Raw genomic sequence first — 19,886 nt, forward strand, 5'->3', positions numbered from 1 at the left:
TTTCGGAGGGACTATAAATGATTATTTTCGAATATCGTTTAATGATCAATGACAGAAAAGGCTTACTGTTCGTTATAAATGTATACTTTTTTCTGCTTCTGAATCAATTTAAACGAATTGACATGAACCACACATGCGTGATCCGGAATTGGAGACGACTCGGAATTAGCGACTTCACTGTTTGTAAAACAATGGGACAGTTTGAATTTAGCGAAATTGAAAATTTTATAATTATGTCATAATGTTTAAAATTTAAGCAGGAGTCTTGTGTAAGTCAGTTATCTGATAATACATTGCAAATATAGTACCGAACAGAGATTATGATTTCTTATGTAATATGTATACATGTACACTGATCTCTTTTAGCGAGATACGTTCTAGTATTAATATTATGTTCACGTTAATCGCATGAATGTACAACGTAAGTACAAGTGGCGCACCTTTGCTCAGCATGAACCCTTTAAATGTGGTAAATTATAACGGTAAGACGATTGAAGTAAATGCATTAAACAAAGAGTCCTTTGAATAAACAAGAGTGTATTGATAAGTGTACAAGTGATAACACTTTTCCCCCAAGATTACAACCCAAAACAATATAAAAATGGTGCGGCATGACACAATCAAATTTAAATGAATGACGTAATCTATCAGAAAAATTAACTCGTACCTAATCAATACTGTTACAAATGATACACATAATTGAGGCGGAACAATAACAACAAAATGTATGAATATCTCTATTAAGCAGATAAATAAAATACTAAATTCTATGAACCATATTAAGATCAATGTTATTGTTTATCAAACAAAAGTTCCTACCATTCACACGCCAGATAGTTTCATCATCCAAAAAAGGAACAATTATCATCGACAAATTGGTTGTAACACAGTTAACTTGGGTGAGCATGCATGCATAGCCCAACTTTGTCAAGCCATGTCAAGACCATTATTTAATTCAAAGAAATATGTTTGGAGATTTTGAGAATCACTAAAACTGAACTTTATTTATTTTACAACGATTGATAAGCAAGTTCTACAATTTATATTAATATCTCTCATTGGCACGGATGTTAGCGCGAGGGGGTCATTGGTGTGGGAAGAAGCCGGAGTACCCGGAGAGAACCCACGTGTCTAAGCGGGCGACCACCATACCCTATCACATACAACCACTGTCTATCACGGGTATCGAACTCGGGTCGCAGCGGTGACAAGCGAGTGCGTTGTCCACTACGCTACTTGGACACCTGAGAATCAATATAAGGTTATAAAAATTAACACAGTAAGATCAGAAAAAACCAGCCTGTATTATTGCATATATATATATTTTTTTTTGGGGGGGGCAATATCTTAACGTTTTGTTTTTTTTGCAGCAACTGTGAAAACAATTTAAAACAAATTAAAACACCATAAATTGTACGTTTCACAAGTCTTATCATATTTACGATCTCCATGTGGAATAAGCTCATTCATATTTGCAACAGCTTGAAAATTACATAGAACAAGGATCCAGATAATCTCCCTGAAACTCGTCGTAGTGAGATGATCCACTGATATAGGCCAGTTCATGGTACCCTGTGTTGTCATCGGCTGTTTCGTAAACAGTTGATTGTCGAATTATACTTGTACTATTTATAGATGAATCGCCGCAACCTTTATTTGATTTCTCTCGCCTTTTAAATCTGTTGGGGCATACAATCCTGTAAATACATTGTAAATAATCACTTGTTTGTTAACATATTAACCAAATCCTTTTGGCAATGATTTGTATTTTGTAACGTGTTTTTGATGTATTGACCAAATTCTTATGTAACATCTCCTGATCTAACCAGGAAGAAGGCAACATTTTACGTTTATGATGCTAGTTTTTGATTTGTTTTATTTTGCTTAAAACTAATATAAAAATAGTGTATTAAATACTCACCACGTCACAGTGAATACATTGACGGTGAGGCTCATGAATAGAAACGAAACAACTATGTACAGAATGAATGGGCTGTCGGGGAATGAGTTATACCGCAGCTCTGTATCTAACAAAAACAATAATAGATAAATCATTCATCGCATTTGATAAATTATTTTTAAGGAGACATGTTTTGATTTCAAAATATTAGCATTAACTATACACACATTTACAAAAATCAGAATTTAGGAGATATTGAAAATGCTACATGTAACATTATATACAGCGTTTTTGTCATCATGCCATTTGGTACGACCCGTATTCTGTATTTAAAGCTAAACACTACATTACTCGCGAAAAGGCACAGTCAAACAGGTATTTACATGTATAAACTTTGATTTTATAACAACCGATTGCACACCAGTATTAACTCGTGGGTAACCTGTAACATTCTGTTTGTGGTATCAGAATTTGTGCATGTATTTCTTATTTTATCTGCATTTTCTGTCTGTAAATTTTCTCGCTTGGAAAAAGGTTCGTAGAAGTTTAATTTAAACACGACCTAGTTACACGACAATGCAAGATGTACGTCCACACAGGCAAAATCCTTGCTGCGAAATACTTTGAACTGTAGAAAGGTTTGCAGCTTATATTGGGGTTTAAAGGAAATATGGCGGACAAGGCCTTATACAAGTACTATTCAGCTTTAGTCAACGATTGCTATAAAATGAATTGTAACAATATCCTTAGATTTCAAATAAACGCATTTAAATTTGTAAAACAAACGAACTTTATTGAATACATGTAAATATATATGTCAGTATCATACCGGGCGGTCTGTCATCATACCACTCGGGTCGTTCTGTACAGTTTCCAGTTGTTTGATCACACCCATAACCACAATCATCCCCGCAGGTCGTGTTGCAAAAATTTCCCATTTTTCCGCTGACACATTCATTGCAAAGACCCGAACTCTTCTCACACCCATTTCTACAATAATTGTTGCAATTCCTATCACAGGAAAATCCATACATTCCGACCGGACAATCTCCAATACATTCTCCTGTAATTCTATCGCATCCAGATTGACATGCATAGCAGGCGATGTTGCACCTGTTTCCATGATAGCCTGATCGGCATCCAAACACACAAAATCCAGTTTCATCACTGCATGATTTCATGGTACATTTATCACTGCATTCATTAGAGCATGTCGGACCGTAATGTGTGTTGTTGCATACTAAAATAAAAGTAAAGTCAATTTCAAACACCGAATTCAATTGGTCTGATTATAATTGAGAGAAATGTGGTTTGTAGAATGTGTTTCAATTTTGATGCTGATTCTGAATGTTCTACTGATAACGATAAGAAATTGTTTATTGCTCAAAATTAACAAAACAATATAATTCCTCATCCTTTACAAATTATCATTAAGAAATCGAGTTTTATCCCCCGCATTTATGAAAATTAATCATGTGAAGAACATACCACATTTTCCACTTTCAATGTTACACGTTTGACACCCTTGACAGGAAATGCAGTCATCACCATATTTACCAATCTCACAACCTATGGAAATATTATCAAAGTACATGTAACGATCGGTAAATAACATTTAGCTTTCCATCCTCATTTTGTTTTATAAATATCATTTAGTATGTTAATCGATTTATAAAGGCAATTTTGCCATCTGTTACACTTGTCAATAAACTTCTAATAAACCGTCTTAGTTCCATACCGTACCATTTATTTCGATCTCGCATATTTCAAGTATCGGCCCTTTGACGGGGTCATCTTCAGGCGCGTCGTATGTAGTTTCAACAATAACATATCTCGCTGTGTGTTGACAGGGTATTGATATCACATCTGGGGGTACTTCTGGGGCTGACGTATTGTCAGTGAAGCATCGCGTTCTGTTAAGTGTTATCGACTCTGTTACTGGTACACCCGAGACATCCAGAAAAAAACTGTCTGAAGCGATATGGTCGCCAAATTCCCTCTGTTTACAAAACAAATCCAATTTTTATGTCGAAAAAACGTTTCATAAACAGTTTTTGTTTAAAAAATGCTGGTTGGTCAAAAAATTAACCATCAGATGTAAATAGAATTTTACGAAATAATAATTTTGGATATATACTATTTTTAGCAAAGAAAAAATATCTAAATTTAACCTTTTAAGACTGGGTATTTTCTCAATCTTTATACGAAGGTTTTCTTCATAGGGAGAGCAATACGGTTTTAAAATGACCACGTGCATAGAACCATGTTACCTTATCTTGCAACGAATCAATGAAAATGGCAAAAAGAAATAAGCAGATACAGCAATTAAAAACGTAATTTACCTTCATTTCTATAAAACAGTTTTACACTGTGTATGCTGTAGTATGCCCCAAGGTCTACCTGTAACCAAGCAATGGCTTGGTCTGTTCCAGTATGACTACAGTAGCTATCAGATGTGTTGGTCAGTCCATCAATAGCTAAGGTCGCATTATACCAGAAATCTGTGTCGGATTTAAAGGTTGTACTCTGTGTAACTGTAGTTGTCCTCCTCCTGCTGAGGTTGTCTGTATGGTTAAGCAAAATAAATGCATTGTAATATTAAATATGTATTTCAAGTTAAAGATACAACTAAACTTCCTCTTTTCCTTGTCCAACAATATATTTAAGCTACGTTAATACGTATATTACTGATAATGATAATAGCTGTGAACCAAACGTCTCCATGAAATTCACCCAAATTGCAAAGGAAGCAGCGTGTTTTAATCTTAATCTAAATGATATTCCTATATTATGATGAGAGTGGTTTTAGCTTTTAAACCAAAATTGTTTTTTAACTGAAAGTATTTAACTCATCGTTTTCTGCGTTGAAAGATTCAAGTTGTTTATGTTGAAACCACACGAGACAATTGTTTGGAATAAAACGCCATTCAGTTTAAGTGTAAAGAAATAAACATATCTAAAGTTTTCAGAATGACACATGAGTGATTATTTTCAACCCGTAAAACACCTGTGTTTTGCGACAGGTAGATCCATGTTTCATTTTTAAAATTGATACTTTAACTTTTGAAATAACAAAAAATATTAAATCTATTTTGTCGTATAGAACGCCATTAAATATACTTTCATTTTTCCAATGCGATAAAGTATATTTTAAAGCATAAAAAATTGAATATTCCACTTTTATTCATAGATAAGATTTTTGAAAGTTTTCTTTGCTATATCATACGGTTTCTTTTATTGCATTCTGTGGATGATGTACTTTATTTTTGTGTGGATCAATGTTAGTCGATATCCAATATGTTCCCGTTTCGCGGGGGCGTAATTTTGTTGGTAGCAAGTTAGGGAGAATCTTAATAAAAATGAAACAAATGTTTTGTATATTCGTTGGGATGTAAATTCGTGGGCAAAGAATATCCACAAAAGCCACGGACATTGGTCTACTACGAACAATGATGATTCCACAGTAAATATTTTCTCCATTCTTCTTAAAAGAAGTTACTTCCGTCTAACATGTGTTTTATTTCTCCAATCAAAGTTTGTACAATTGACCAAAAATAATGCCTGGTAAGGTATATATTCTATGTACTCATTTGATCAGTACATGTACGAGTATGAAGTTTCTAAAAATAATTTTTCCCTCTTAATCACTGGGGAAGAAGTAACTTTAGGACTGCAAATACTGCACTAAAAATACTTTTCTTTGACAAAAACAAGTGTAATCATGATCAATATTTATCAAAAAAATTCTCAACGTGTTCTGGAATCAATCCGGAATTGTTTATTATGTTCAGTTATAATCCGGATTTATATATACATAACCGGTTCGAAGTTTATAGTAGTATATCCGCTCCACGAGCGCCATGCACAAATTCTCGAAACCACGTTCCTTCAGTTGTTTGGTGACATAGAGACCCCACAGTGTATGTATTTTTGTATTATTTAATAACATATAGAGTTATGAACAGTATATTTCTTTCTTATGCACTTTGACTTGTATGTAAATTCCATTAAGGTATATTTTACTATTTGAATGGGCTATGTGTACTTCGTGCAGTAAACAAACATGTTTTTCATATCTACGATATGTATTGGAGCTTTTACTAGATTTAATGTCAGTTAATTTACATGAAGTTCAGTGCATACTCGTTTACGTTCATGCTTACGGGTTCTTAGCTCACCTGAGCTGAAAGATCAAGTGGGCTATTCTGATCACATTTTGTCCGTCGTCCGTCCGTCTGTCTGTCCGTCTGTAAACTTTTTACATTTTGAACTTCTTCTCTAAAAACGCTTATCCAATTTCAACCAAATTTGGCACAAAGCATCCTTATGGGAGGGCGAATATAAATTGCAGAAATAAAAGTCCGATCGGTATTCAAAGCGGAGAAAACCTTGAAACTGTAGAAAAAGGGGGGTGCATTTTTAAAAATCTTCTTCTCAAGAACAACCGAGTCCAATTCAACGTAGTTTAGCATAAATTATGGGAAGAAAAATATCAATTGCAAAAATCAAGTGCTATTTCTGTTTCAAATCTGAGTTATTACGAAAATAATAATAAAGGAAAGGCGTGTTTCAATCAGTTTAATAGCTTCGGGTTCGGCATACGGAAAAATGGGTAGGCAAGACTTGGCCTGAGCAAAACAAAAGATTGGCAGGTATTAATCTGCCAATCTCATTAAAATTTCAGGATATTTGATGGACCAGTATATTTGTATTCGCTGTAAATATTGCTGCAAAATAATGCGTATTTGGAATTGACGATTGCCGATCTGCCCCGGCTTTTATTTTGCCACGGCCCGGGTTTGCATACCCATTTTACCAAGACTCGTATTCTATACTTCTAAAACGAGGTTCTTTGTTTAAAGCAGCCATGACATTATACGAAAAAGGGTCGATCTGACTATGATGAATTTGCTTGCTATACAACAGTTCGCGTATGAAGAAAATTTTTTGAAACATGCAAAATATATTGGTGCCGATTTTGTGAAGTAAATTGAGACTAAATATTTAAATGCGTTGACAGTTTTCACCGTTGACGTTGGTGTTAGCTTGTTCTGATTTTCGCTTCGTTTTCATTATTTACCCTATGTAACCTGGGAAATATCGTCTGTATTTCGTGATTTTTACGTATCAAATCAAACAGAGACTTCGGTAAATCAAACAGTTAACTGTTTACCTGCGCAAATTAAGCAAAATCTGATCTATCAAAAAAGTAGTGAAATACAATTCATTATATCGGTAGTTCGGCATTATCTTTTGCGTAATGGTAGATTAATGCATTAGGTTTTGTTGAGATGCTCGGCATTTTCTCGAGTTTATTCAGTTTAAATAGAGTTTGATATCGCTGACGGTAGGTATATACATGTATATATATGATTCATTTCGAAAAAATAAATTGTGTTCTTTATTTGTTATAGTGCATGTTTCTTGTGTTTAATTGTTTACAATTTCTATTTACTAACCATATTTGAGTGTTAAGCTTCGAATTATAAGCAAGATACAGAGATTTGCTCACAATTCTATGTTTGTACATAGATCTTAAAAACTAAAGATTAAAAAAGTAAAAAATTGGTCAATATTTATTAAGAAAATTTTCAAAGTCTGTTCTTCCAGAAACCAACTTTAACAACTTATTGTATTGTAAACTTAACCTTTTTTCGTCATTATTACTCCTTCTGTACATGTGATCCTTGACTGTGTTTGTGTTCATTGGTATAAACTGATTTTGAACCTCAAATACCAGTGAAATGGTCTTGAGTGAATAAAAGAATTGAAAATATAAGGGCATTCCTTTTTTCCATTTTAAATGCTGAATAGGAAATACCAAGTTAAAAATCTTAAGCTGAATGTAATAAACTCATGTGAACAAAATATGACTCAAACCTAGGCGAACTGTGAGCTCTATATATTGCTTATAATTCTACGATTGGCGCTGAAATTTTGGTTGAACATTAGAAATTCTAAATGAAGTAGAGTATGTTAAATACTTGTACAAACAAAATAAAAGAATGATATTCTGTATATACCTACTCTCTGGGGCCCCCTCTTTATACAATCAATAATGTAAAATCTACATCAATTTTGATAGTTTTTCAGACACGAGTAAATAAAAACGACATCTTTAAAACAGTTTCCATAGTTCTGAAACATTTCTGTTGTGGGGATAAAGTACGTAATTATCGCTATTCCCAAGAAAATATCACAGCGGAAAATTATCCTGGTTTGTACGCAAAGTAAATAACAGTCATTTAATTAAAATGGAGAAGACAAATAAAATTTTTGAATGTTTTCAATTTGAGGAATTGAGCACATTGAGGTACAATTTTCTTCTTCACATCTATACATGTAGGATTTTTTAAATAAAATACAATAACTATTATATATTTTTTTTTAAAAAATACAATAACTAGTAAGTAGTTGATGAAAAAAATGTACCTTTATGCTCTCATATATTTTGATCGCTTTACAAAGTGGGGGAGGGGGGGGGGCGGGGCGGGGGGCAGAACGAAAATATAGGGAATTGGAAGTTAACAACTTAACAGTGTACCCCTACCAAATGTTTAGTTTTATATCTTGCGCAGGATTTTCTTATTCTGGTAAAAAATAGTATTTCATGACCGTTCAATGTCAAACATTACGTGTATGCAAAAATAAGTGTAAAATTCGAATACTTTACAATATTTATTTTTTGTTATTCTACCGATGGACCATATGGCACAATATCTTTTGAACGCCCATTGTTGCTCAGGTGAGCGATGTGGCCCTATGGGCCTCTTGTTATATATTGTGACAATAAAATGACTAGAGTTAAAAAGATACACTTTTGTACATATGTGTAACTGTCTCCCCAACTTATATTATGTAATGACAAGTTCATGCAATTGTGTAATAACTGATTAGTATATAAGTTTATATTGTAGGATCTACAGTTTATTCCTAGTAAATAAAGATGTTTACTAGCTGTCTGTGACTCATTTCTGAACATGGGACAGCATACAACGTATTTTTAAAAAAATACAGTTTTGATATTATTTGATTTTCATCGGACATCGGCTAACAAGCTGAACCTGTCAATCAAATTTTGAGTATTTGATTTCATTGGATGGTAACGCTTTTTAGTCACAGCCAATTAGAACGTATTGACTTTAAGGTCAAGATCTAGTTAATAGTGCTTGAATCATTATGTCGTTGTAATTGAGTTGATGAATCTTTTCCCGTATTTTACGGCTCTAAAGAAATTATATTAAAACATGAATTTTCATTGTGTTTACCAAACATTTAAGCCCCGGTACACCCTATGAAACAAATATATTGTTATGAAGCATCATTAAAAGAATTTATATCCTGAATTTCATAAACCTGTAGGCACCTTTCATTTACTACATCGTGACCTTAAAGAAGAATCAATATTTAATAGTAAAATTTGAATGATAGAAAATCCAGCAATTTAAATAAGATTGAACAATATACTGTTCAATCACATTATATGAATGCAAGAGAAAAATTTGTTAGAATCCCGATGAAAAAATACAGGCAATAATTTGAAATGTCATTATTTTTCTACTGTCAAATTGATAAACGGAAAATAACAAGTAAATGTTTAAAGAAAATGATTACAATTAACGTGTACAAGCAATTTAACAAGGAAATCTGTATGTATGCTACTTATTAAAAATAGTAAGTGATAAATACGCGTTATAAAAATGTTGGTTCCGAAATATTCTGTAGTCACTATGTATAATGAAATTAGGTATACCAAAAATTCAACAAATTAAAAAGAGTCATACAACTACCGGACAACCCCAAATTCAAGTTATGCACAGTCACAGAATCTACGAAATCAATAATTAAAACGACCTATTTTCGACGGAAAACGTGATTTACGCTCTGCAAACTTAACTCTATGAATTAGGTTTTTTTTCTTTCACTTTATCCCAGGAGCGCCGCGGAAAAAAAAATTACGTCATACAACGGCAAATGACGTAAAGCTTCTAAAACCTCATAATACGGGGAAAAAGTTAAAATATTTTGTTTAAAATTTTGTAAAGAAATATTGCTTCACTTAATTTATCAATTCGTAATTTTACGGTTTATTATGTTAAATCAAATAGTTCGACATTTTGAAATTTACTTCAATCTCCGTAACTTACCGAGCTTATTCTGGTAAATACAGAGCTCTCAGGCTTATTTGAAAATACCTTAAATGGGTTAAAAGTATAGTTTGCTTCATGAAGCATTAAGCAATTATTAAGCATGTAATAAATGTTTTAGAATGTACAAAGATATGATGCAATTATTACCTTACCATAACAAGCAACTAAACAGAAAACGCCAGCTAAATATGTCCACTCTTGTAGTCGCATCTTAAAGAGGAAGTTTTAAAAAGTTGAAGAGGCTCTGTTTGATATTTTTAAGACCTTTCTTATTCAACCCTATCTTTAAATCTGACACATTTTGAGTAAACATAATAAGCAATAATAAAGCTCTGAAAACGAAACCTATGAGTCATTTCTATTTAACATGTGTTTACATTATAAGACTCTGTTTTTCAAAAATGTGGGCAGTATCGTGTATCTAAAGCGACTGGTTTCTACCTGCATACGTGAGGTTTAAATGCTACATGTTACCATTGAATTCTTCTAACTATCTAGGTCAACTGAAGACACCCTGTTTCCATACAGTGATTTTTTAGGGAAATTTTGTAATCTCTAAAGCATTGTACATGTCAGTTTAAAAAGCGATTCTTTATAAAAAAAAAAAAAAAAAAAAAAAAAAAGGAAAATGAGCATTTGATCTACCATCGTTACATACAAACTTTTTTTTATATGAGAAAGATTAAAAAAGTAAATCGTCTGAAACACTGATTCCAAACTGTTAAACGTTCCCCTTCTGTTGAACTATCACATGTAACTGTTTTCATTTTTGTTTAAAAGGTTACACTATAAGAGTTCATACAGAAATTGATCCCGTGCCTTTTTAGAAGTTTTATTACAGATCTCAATAATAGGCCAGATTTAAAAGCCATCGACTACTCAGCATGCAAGTCTAATGTTGAAAACCCCTGTCCCTTTTGATTGTCATAGATTATCGGGCCGATCGACATTGCAGAAAAGAAATACATTACCAACGCGGGTTATTTTTTTTTCTGTAACGATAGCTACCTCCATATTCCGCATGAATCGTCAACAAAATCATTTTTTTTGTTTATCTTTACATCTGACTTTTTCAATTTTTTAAATTGATCGTAAATAGTAGGAAACATAAACTGAATTATTTTATATGTACATCAAAACGATTTTTCCTAGATTGTTGAAGAAATCGATATATTAATAAACGAACCACGTCAATTTTAGAGATATGAATTACAATCTTCGTAAGAAATAGAGAGATTCATTCTTGATGGATTTAAAAAAAAAGTATTGTATATCCCAAAGCATATGTTTGGCACTTGTGATTGTGTAGGAATATAAAGATAATCCATTCACACTTTCATTGAGATTAGTTTATTATTGCGTTGTAAAAATAAGAAATTTTAAGATATCGGAAAAAAATGAATCTCTAATATAATTAAATCTTTGATATTATTTTCAAATTTATTTGAATTTCAACAACGGTTCTGATATTCTATCGGAATAAGTGTTTTTTTAAAGCAATACATATGACATATTTCATTTTATATATATTCTGTTTAACAATGAAAAATAATCCGTCCGAGTCGGTTCATTTCAACTTGTATTCTCATTTATAATTTAAACGAAGAAGAAAAACATTTACGAAGTAAAATATAATCACGGTTTATTGTTTTTACATGTTATAGCGAGCGCAGCTCGCCGGCGCGCAGCGCCTGGGCGAAGCGAGCTCTTCCGACAAAGCGTGTGTGAATAGAAAATTCGGACAAGTTGTACATTCATTAAATGGATTTTTTTGGCGTCAGTAAATCGTACCAGTAATGCATTGTTTTAATCGTCGCAGTAGTTCCCTGTTATCATGGCAATTTTTATCACTTCACACTCTCACGAGAATCAGCAAGACAATATAAAAACAATAACGATGTATACGACATTCAGTCAATGCTACCTCTAAAGTTCATTCAAATTCATTTACGTTGCTAATTTTATTTTTATTGATTTAATATAATTCATTGTTCATCACATGCTGTGCTCGCCCCAACGGTCGCGCCGTAAAACATATTAGGTTCAAACATTTTGATATAATCTTTATATTCCAAAAGTAAATTCCTTAAAGCTGCTTGGTCCGATTTTATTCTTTCCACACGTGCAATTAGGAAAATCAACAATATTTCCTCTGTGTAAATCATAATTTATTAAACAATTGTGTCTTAATTTTGTATGAATGATGTTAGCTACTCTTTTACAATGAAGAAAATATTTAGGAATTTTTGAATCACTGGTGTTATTAAAGATGCTTCTTTGAAACTGGCGGATAGATGTTGATTTTTTGGTGTCTGTATTTAGTGAGTTCCATTTGCTTATAGCATCGTGGATAAATGATTTTTTATATGTATCATACTTAACTCTTGGAGGTTTATAATTGTCTTCATACCGAGTACTGTAGCGAGAATAATCAGAGACATAACTTTAAATAAAGGTCATAATGTTCAAATTAAACATAAACCTGTGTACATTTTGTTCGCTAATTTTTCTTAAGTTTTCTTTGTTTACAATCGATGCATAACATGCAGAATAAATACACCCGATTATTCGGGGGACGAAACCATCCCTTCTCTTTTCTAAACATTCTCATGATGCATTATGGTTTTTTTTCGTTTGCCCATAAAGAAATTATTATTATTATTTACTTTGAATATTTCTTACTCACTTTGAAAGGAGACCGATTCTGTAAATAGGAGAAAGTCCATTATTTTCTACGATAAATGGTTTGTATGTGGCTGTTTAAATTGGGCAAAGAGAAATAACTCTTTTAAGTTTTTGGATCTTTACGTTACTGAGAAACATCATGTCAAGAATCGATAGCGGTTCTTATCATATAATCTACAATATATTCTGATATAACTCGATTCCATTTATACAGATAGTATATATTTTCTAAGTCAAAACCTACATTTTTTTCTTCAGATACAATTGTCCATTGTTTAAGATATCATTATTTTTTTTTAAATTTATGATTGGTAATGTATCAGATATCGTTGTACATGTTTTACAAAGAATTGCGAACAGTAGCTATGTCTAGCCGCCTAACTTAACTAAAATAAATATTCATATATCCCGAAAGTTAATGCAGTAAATTGTTAATTATACCGAACGATGGGTGATAATTTAGAATACATCAATTTTTAGTCGTTTTTCAGTTGTAGTAAAGCAATAACGTACTTAATGTTTACCATGTTTTTTTCAATGTCAGTTTCTTGATATAAATTTGATAAGGGCACCGCAAAGCCGAGCACCCCCTTGCGAAATGAAAATATTGTTGGAGGAAATGTATTGTTTAAGAATAAACAAGGAATAATGAAATCACAGCGGTAGTATCATTAGTGTAACATTGACTCAAATACGTCTTGTTTGAATTATGTTTTACTCAATACCCATTCTATTGCATCCTTGTCATGCTTTAAAAAACGCCAGATATTCATTTTAAAGGAAAACAAAACTTCATAATAAAGCAGATTGCAGATAAGACCAATGCAGTGTAATGCTGCTCTTAGTTAAATGACAAGATGAATGTGTTAATTTGCAATGCACATCCTATACATTTAAATATCTTATAAGCACGAGATCGATGCCTGTCAACTTAAAGTTATTTCCCTGGAGGTTCATTGCAATAAGGTGTATTATATTTCACTGTGTTGAAAAGACAATTGAAACCATTATATATTAAAGATGTATATTAATGTCTATGACAGCAGACATTAGGGTTGTACATTTGAACCAAGGCATTGTGAAACTAAATAAAACGTCATTGATCCACATAGTAAAACTGACAATGAACGTGCAAATTGTAAATTTATAGTCGTGTCCGAGTTCTAATTACAAAAAGGAACACACTAAACAAAACGATAGAGCATCAAATATTTATTACACATTTATTGATTGAAAATATTATTTAACACTATTGTATTAAAAATTAACAAGTTGCATCCAGTTCTCGTCTGAAAGTAATTGAAAGACGTTATGAAAAAAATATAAGTGGGTACTCTGGAATCATTAAAACTCGTAGGGGCCAATTTTTGTGGATTGCTTAAACTGTACAGGTTCGTGGAGACATATTTCGTGTATTCTCATATACCTTCAAAAGGAAATATGACTTTATTGCCTAAATTTATTAATTCGTGGTGAATGTTAATTCGTAGATGAGAGGTACCAACGAATTCCACGAAAATTGAGCCACCACAAAATCTAATGATTCCACACTATTACATTGATTTGTTACACTAAGATATGAATATGTGTTAATAAAGAACATTTGGTAATGAATAAATTATGTTCTTAAACTGATTTAATAATGTTATATATGACTTATATTACATGTCTTGTTGGCCGACAATTCCAGAAAGTTTGTATATCGGTGGCAGGAAAGCCACGGAGTGCTACATCGCCCCTTATCTTCGGCATCATGAATTATCAAAAATCAACATTTAAGCAAAATGCACATCTCTGATATATGTATCTTGGTCCGCAACAAAAAAACCCATCCCGGTTTGAATACTTTGGATGACATGTCCGTACAATAGGGGCACGAATTTTGCACAGACAGACGGATACGGTGATTCCTAAATACCCCGCTGCCAAAACGTTGTTTACGGGGGGTATAAAAATATATAAACACGAGTCTAATTATGTATTTTCTAAAATGCAGAATTAGAAATTCGACATATCTGTTTGCAGTGGGTTCAGTTGTAAGCCCTTGTAATACAAATGTAACAATTTGACACAATACATCTAGACAGGGTGTTGATCAAAACAAGACTGCTATTGAAGCCAAAATGTGATCATCGAAAATAAACAGTATATATTAATTAATTGATATAGTAATATTGATTGAGATTGAGAAAAACATTGAGTATCTTGAACCCCCAACCCATCTCACAAAGGACGAATTTTGCTAACGATTTTCATAGAACCAAGGGGGCTGACAAATCAAAGTTGCCGGGAAAATTTTACCATTTTTGTTCCAAAACAAATCCCCGTAACTTTACAGACTCACAAGCTTATTATTGCATTCCATGTTTATTTCTTTACAGTAAAAGAAAACTCATTTTTTCTGCATGCACGTATGTTATTTTTCATGTTTATATTTTATCAAACTCAATGGTCATATTTTTCTCAGTTGTAAATTGATCTATTGCCTTTTTCAGAAATATCGCAATGCTTTCGTTTTCCGTGATACTGCTGTTTGCTCCTCGATCATCAAGGCTGCCTCCGTAAATAACTCCAATACCATAATGTTTTCCATCAATTATTGTTAACACAATAGCACCACTACCTCCATTCGTGGAGAATGGATTTTTAGGGTCGTCTGATGAAATCGCCATAACGTCTCTGTCAAAACGTTGAAAATCATTTATCTGTTCAATTGAGCCACTTGTTTTACCTGTGGTTGCTCCATATTTGAACACGTCTTGATAACAAAGAATCCCCTGGGGACGTTCTTCGACTGTGATATTTTCGTTAAAGTAAGTTCGTTTTAAGGAGTTGATCAATGAGGAATCAATTTTGACTATAGATACATCGTGAATGTTTGCTTTGCTTCCTGGCCAGATACATTCACCAATTCTCTCCCCAGTGGATGAACATGCAACATCACCGCTACTGATAACATGCGGAGAGGAGAGCGCCACGGTATGAAGAGAATGATTTTCGAGGGTATTTTTCATCTCGCCAAACATGCCTATGGTGCCCATTATGCCAAGTGCATCGTTTCTTAAATAATCACCGCACCTTACAGTACATTGTGGTTTTAAAACTTTGTTTAGCGGTCTAAAAGGGACTTCTCCTTTAAAATTATTTTTGATACAATTTTCAATTTCCGATCTCCTCTCCGTTTCGGTTCTCAAGTGTTCGTTTTCATAGATATGCAATTCATTTCTAAGGAGCCTATATCCAATGACACCATTTTTCCTTGATCTGTATTAAAGAATAAAATAAGCATAATAACAAACACGAATGAATGATAAATTCAAAACAATTCACTGAAATAACACGACACGTACGATTTGATAATTTCTAAGCATTGCTTTGTCAAAGGTGATTTGATTGATGCATTCCTTGATTGAAGTTTTTCAACGAGAAAGTTCAATTTGCACTTGATTGCATAGATCGGTCGTGTAGATGTCCGTGTTTCAAAATCAGATAAAAATATTTGAAGTTCCTTCTCAAGTACCTTGTAGAATGCTTCGTAAAAAGCCGTTTTGTCTGACGCTGGGGAGATTACATGGGAAATTGGGCAAAGTTTGAATCTTTTGCAGCATTCAACTGCTTCATCTTTCCCTACGTCAGAAGTCGTTAAGATGAACACATTTGTGTTTGAAACCCTCCTTAAGGCCTCCCTTATTGTTTGAACGCGTGCCTACAAAGATATAACGTTGAAATGAATAGCATTTCACCTAACATTCAAGCATGAAACACATTGAATTAATAATGTATTCACATTAGTTAGAGCTACGTATATTTATACACGTCTTGAAAATTATCTTATAATTAAGTAGCATGATCAAAACACATAATAAGAAACAAACTTTGTTCATTGTTTTCCGAAACTGCTCCCGAAAGTAAAAGATGCAAACACTTTTCCGTTCATCATCCATCACATCGTCCGCTTAAAATGACAAATAATAAAGAATAGATTATGCACAAAACCCATAAAAACAAAACAAACAAGATCGTTAAGCAGATGCGAAAGTGAATAAAATGGAAACAGTAAGCTGATTTTGAGGAAAAGATTTCAAAACAATCATTTGTTCTTACATCAAAGTTTTAAATGTGGTATTTTAATTAAGAAATATCGATAATTTCTTTAGAAACTTTTTCTTCATGGCATATATAAGAAAATTATGTAGAAGACTTTCGTGCTTTTTCATCACAAAGGCGAACATATACATTTTCTGATATATATTATATCAGTTGAAATTTTCATTATTGTTAAACCCAGGAATGGATATCAATATATAATGGAGGTAAGTATTTCAAAGCCCGTTTGTATATTTTTTTTATAATTCATATATTTAAAATTAAAACAATGTAAACAATGCTTTAATTTTTTAGGAGTGGAAACCAACTTTCTAAAAGTCTCTCAAGTTGATAAACGTCAAAGCCAACGACTTTTAAACAGTCGTTTACAGTCCTTTCATCATCTTCGCATATAAGTAGTAGTCCATTTGTTGGTTTCCCGCCATCTTTCAAATTGCATTTCTCTTTTGCTTCTTTCCAAAGAATTCCGACTTTCTTGGTAATGTATCTAAATAGATTCAGCTGAGGTGGTCAGAATTCAAATATGATTTTTTAAGTTTGTAGGCTGGATATATCTTGTCCTCCAAGTCGTGGGCTTGATAAATAAAAAAGAAATTGGCACTTTGAACCGTAATCGAGCCAACATAAACGATTCCGAATAAATAATGTTGAGTTATATAATTTTCTATGACACTGTTTTCTTGGTTAAAGTAACAAGTTCATGATCAATATTTTTAATTTAACACAGAAGTTTGATTTCAACTGATTTTTTTTACATTTATTATCTAAAATGTTATATAACTACACAAAAATAGTCGGGAAATATCAACATTTGAACTAATAGTTTAAAATAATGTTTCCCTACATAAATATTAAACATCAATGCAGACCAAGATTACATATAAGGTACTACGCTGTCATTTCTGTTAAATAAAATTTTCATGCTAATAGTCTGCTAAAATGTTCATCACAAACACATACGTCGTTGAAACAAGTTTTGATTGTAGCTTCGAATTGCAGAGGTATACGCCGCTTTGAATAAATTCACATGTTTAGCCTGCTGTAAAATATACGTGTATAATCAAGTGTCATTTTTGGTGATAGAACGTTAGTTGCGGAAATATAATATCGTCATTATTTATTCATATATATAGCCTGGTAAATGTATCGTTTATAGACACTCGATTCTCCCATTAGAATCTCTTTTGCATCACATGCTATCAGATGACAATGTTTATACACAAAGGATTTCGAAAAAGTAGAGCGGGTTTTAAAGGGTAGCAACAAATGATAATCGGCATAATTGGAAAATGTTACCGAAAAACAAGAAATCTTTTTGAATGAAAGAAAATTTGAAATTAAACATTCAAATGCAAACATTGTCAGAAGTTGTTTTTTTATCATTGCTATGCTTTGTCAACCAATGAACGAATGTCGGAAAGGACAAAGTACTGAATACTCATGAGACCGAAGTTCAACACGTACAGAACAGTTCAGAAGCAATTTTATTTTAAACGTACAATAAGAATTTGTAGGGTCTTAGGCTCGTTTTTTTGTTACAAAGGATGTAATGAATGTAATGTAATTAAAGATAAAAAGAAACATGTTATACCTTTACAATGTATGTAAAGATTAAAAAAATGAAAAATAAATTATATGATCAGGTGTCAATTTCAACAACAACCAACTATCTATAGCTACACGTGTATCATATATACGTATATATAAACACTTACCTTCTACTTTTTCTTTTAATTTTTTGTGGCACTTGGAGGTTTACTAATTCTTTAAAGAAACAAATTAAAACAAATATATGTGGAATATATATATGTCCACGTTCATAATGCAAAACAGAGAAAAAAATAAACCAGTAAGCATGATGTCAGAAAATATATGGTCTGAATCAAATGATTGTTAATTAAAACTTCAAATATTGTAGAAATGAATGAAACCGATAAGGTGAACAATATCATTGAATTCATTTTACTTCCTAGAAATCCTTACCGTTTTCAATTGATCTTTTCATCAAGCACGTTGTCATTTTTCTTATTATGATATGACGGACATGAAATCAATTATGAAGATTTGATCAAAGATACAAAACTTTCCCCGGAATTACTACAAGTAACAGAGATACAAAATTACAATCTAATTTATTTCATAAAGCAGCTTAAATGCTTTAAATGGTTTGATAATCATTCAACAACTAGTAAGTTTTTTATTATCAGTTACTAAACTTTGACCCGTGCATGCACCGGTTGACATTGCATAATGGACATTTACGAAAAAGATACATCGAATCACACACCGTATTGTTGACATTTACATAACAAAGCTATAAGCCTACATTAATGCTTATAAATTCACTACACTCTTCTTAGTAAGAATAATCTAACTGTGTCTCGAAAAACGCCCTCACACCAGTTAGAATGCCTAACATATACCCGTAATGTAGCAGAAAATTGAAGAATCGCTCCGAAACGATTTTGGAGAAAATTAATGAAGTTGCATTGAGATAACAGTCAAATTAATCATAAAAACTTTTTGTGACTGTAAATAAATTTCGTCTAAACATTTAATCCATACAATGGAAGAATTCACCGCTTCTTTTCGCCAACGTTCTTTGCTACAGAGACAATACACGGAACGCATTCTATCGTTAAACCGGGTCCGTAAGACATTTATCATTTTAACAATAAAACATTCTATATTCTCTCTCCTAAGGAATATAATGTGAATTTTTAGCATGGAACAAATAATTTAAACCAGTATATATACTAATTGATGTATATATTTGCTATTTTATAATTTCTCCCATAAGAAATCATACACATATAAAAAAGAATATTTAGCACATTCCCAAATTTATACTTATTTGTATTATCGTTTTTTAGTTTGTTCATGCAAATATGATATTGTTGAAACATTAACTTAAGATCCGTTAGTATAAATGTAATGCGCAGGCGCAAGATTGTAAATTCCAAAAAGCCAGATGATTTTCGGGATTTTTTTAGGCCTTTTCGTTGATTATTGATTAGCGAAGCTTAGTTGAGAAAAAAATAACA

The 19,886-nt window shown here is 32.3% G+C and overlaps 2 protein-coding genes across 4 annotated transcripts; both read right to left on the minus strand.

Annotated features, from left to right (window-relative positions):
* Window positions 1-851: 851 nt before the first annotated feature.
* Window positions 852-10,359, minus strand: LOC105347877 (uncharacterized). 2 transcript variants are annotated; one of them, XM_066083170.1, is made up of 8 exons: window positions 10,203-10,359; window positions 4,243-4,464; window positions 3,644-3,899; window positions 3,389-3,469; window positions 2,730-3,140; window positions 1,922-2,027; window positions 1,494-1,697; window positions 852-1,244 (listed from the first exon to the last, which is right to left on the minus strand). In XM_066083170.1, the coding sequence occupies exons 2-8, from the start codon at window positions 4,246-4,248 to the stop codon at window positions 1,157-1,159; spliced, it is 1,152 nt and encodes a 383-aa protein (XP_065939242.1). In that variant the 5' UTR covers window positions 4,249-4,464; window positions 10,203-10,359; the 3' UTR covers window positions 852-1,156. The 2 variants fall into 2 exon arrangements, with proteins under 2 accessions (XP_065939242.1, XP_065939250.1); XM_066083178.1 differs by having other exon boundaries at window positions 10,198-10,343.
* Window positions 10,360-13,934: 3,575 nt separating this feature from the next.
* On the minus strand, window positions 13,935-19,413 carry LOC105346392 (uncharacterized). Of its 2 annotated transcripts, XM_066083200.1 has the most exons (7): window positions 18,826-19,413; window positions 18,558-18,606; window positions 17,803-17,881; window positions 17,151-17,416; window positions 16,611-16,690; window positions 16,086-16,441; window positions 13,935-15,999 (listed from the first exon to the last, which is right to left on the minus strand). In XM_066083200.1, the coding sequence occupies exons 5-7, from the start codon at window positions 16,677-16,679 to the stop codon at window positions 15,165-15,167; spliced, it is 1,260 nt and encodes a 419-aa protein (XP_065939272.1). In that variant the 5' UTR covers window positions 16,680-16,690; window positions 17,151-17,416; window positions 17,803-17,881; window positions 18,558-18,606; window positions 18,826-19,413; the 3' UTR covers window positions 13,935-15,164. The 2 variants fall into 2 exon arrangements, with proteins under 2 accessions (XP_065939272.1, XP_065939263.1); XM_066083191.1 differs by lacking the exon at window positions 17,803-17,881.
* Window positions 19,414-19,886: the final 473 nt, after the last annotated feature.

Source organism: Magallana gigas, chromosome 1, assembly GCF_963853765.1.
Source record: "Magallana gigas chromosome 1, xbMagGiga1.1, whole genome shotgun sequence".
NCBI classification, from domain to species: Eukaryota; Metazoa; Mollusca; class Bivalvia; order Ostreida; family Ostreidae; genus Magallana; species Magallana gigas.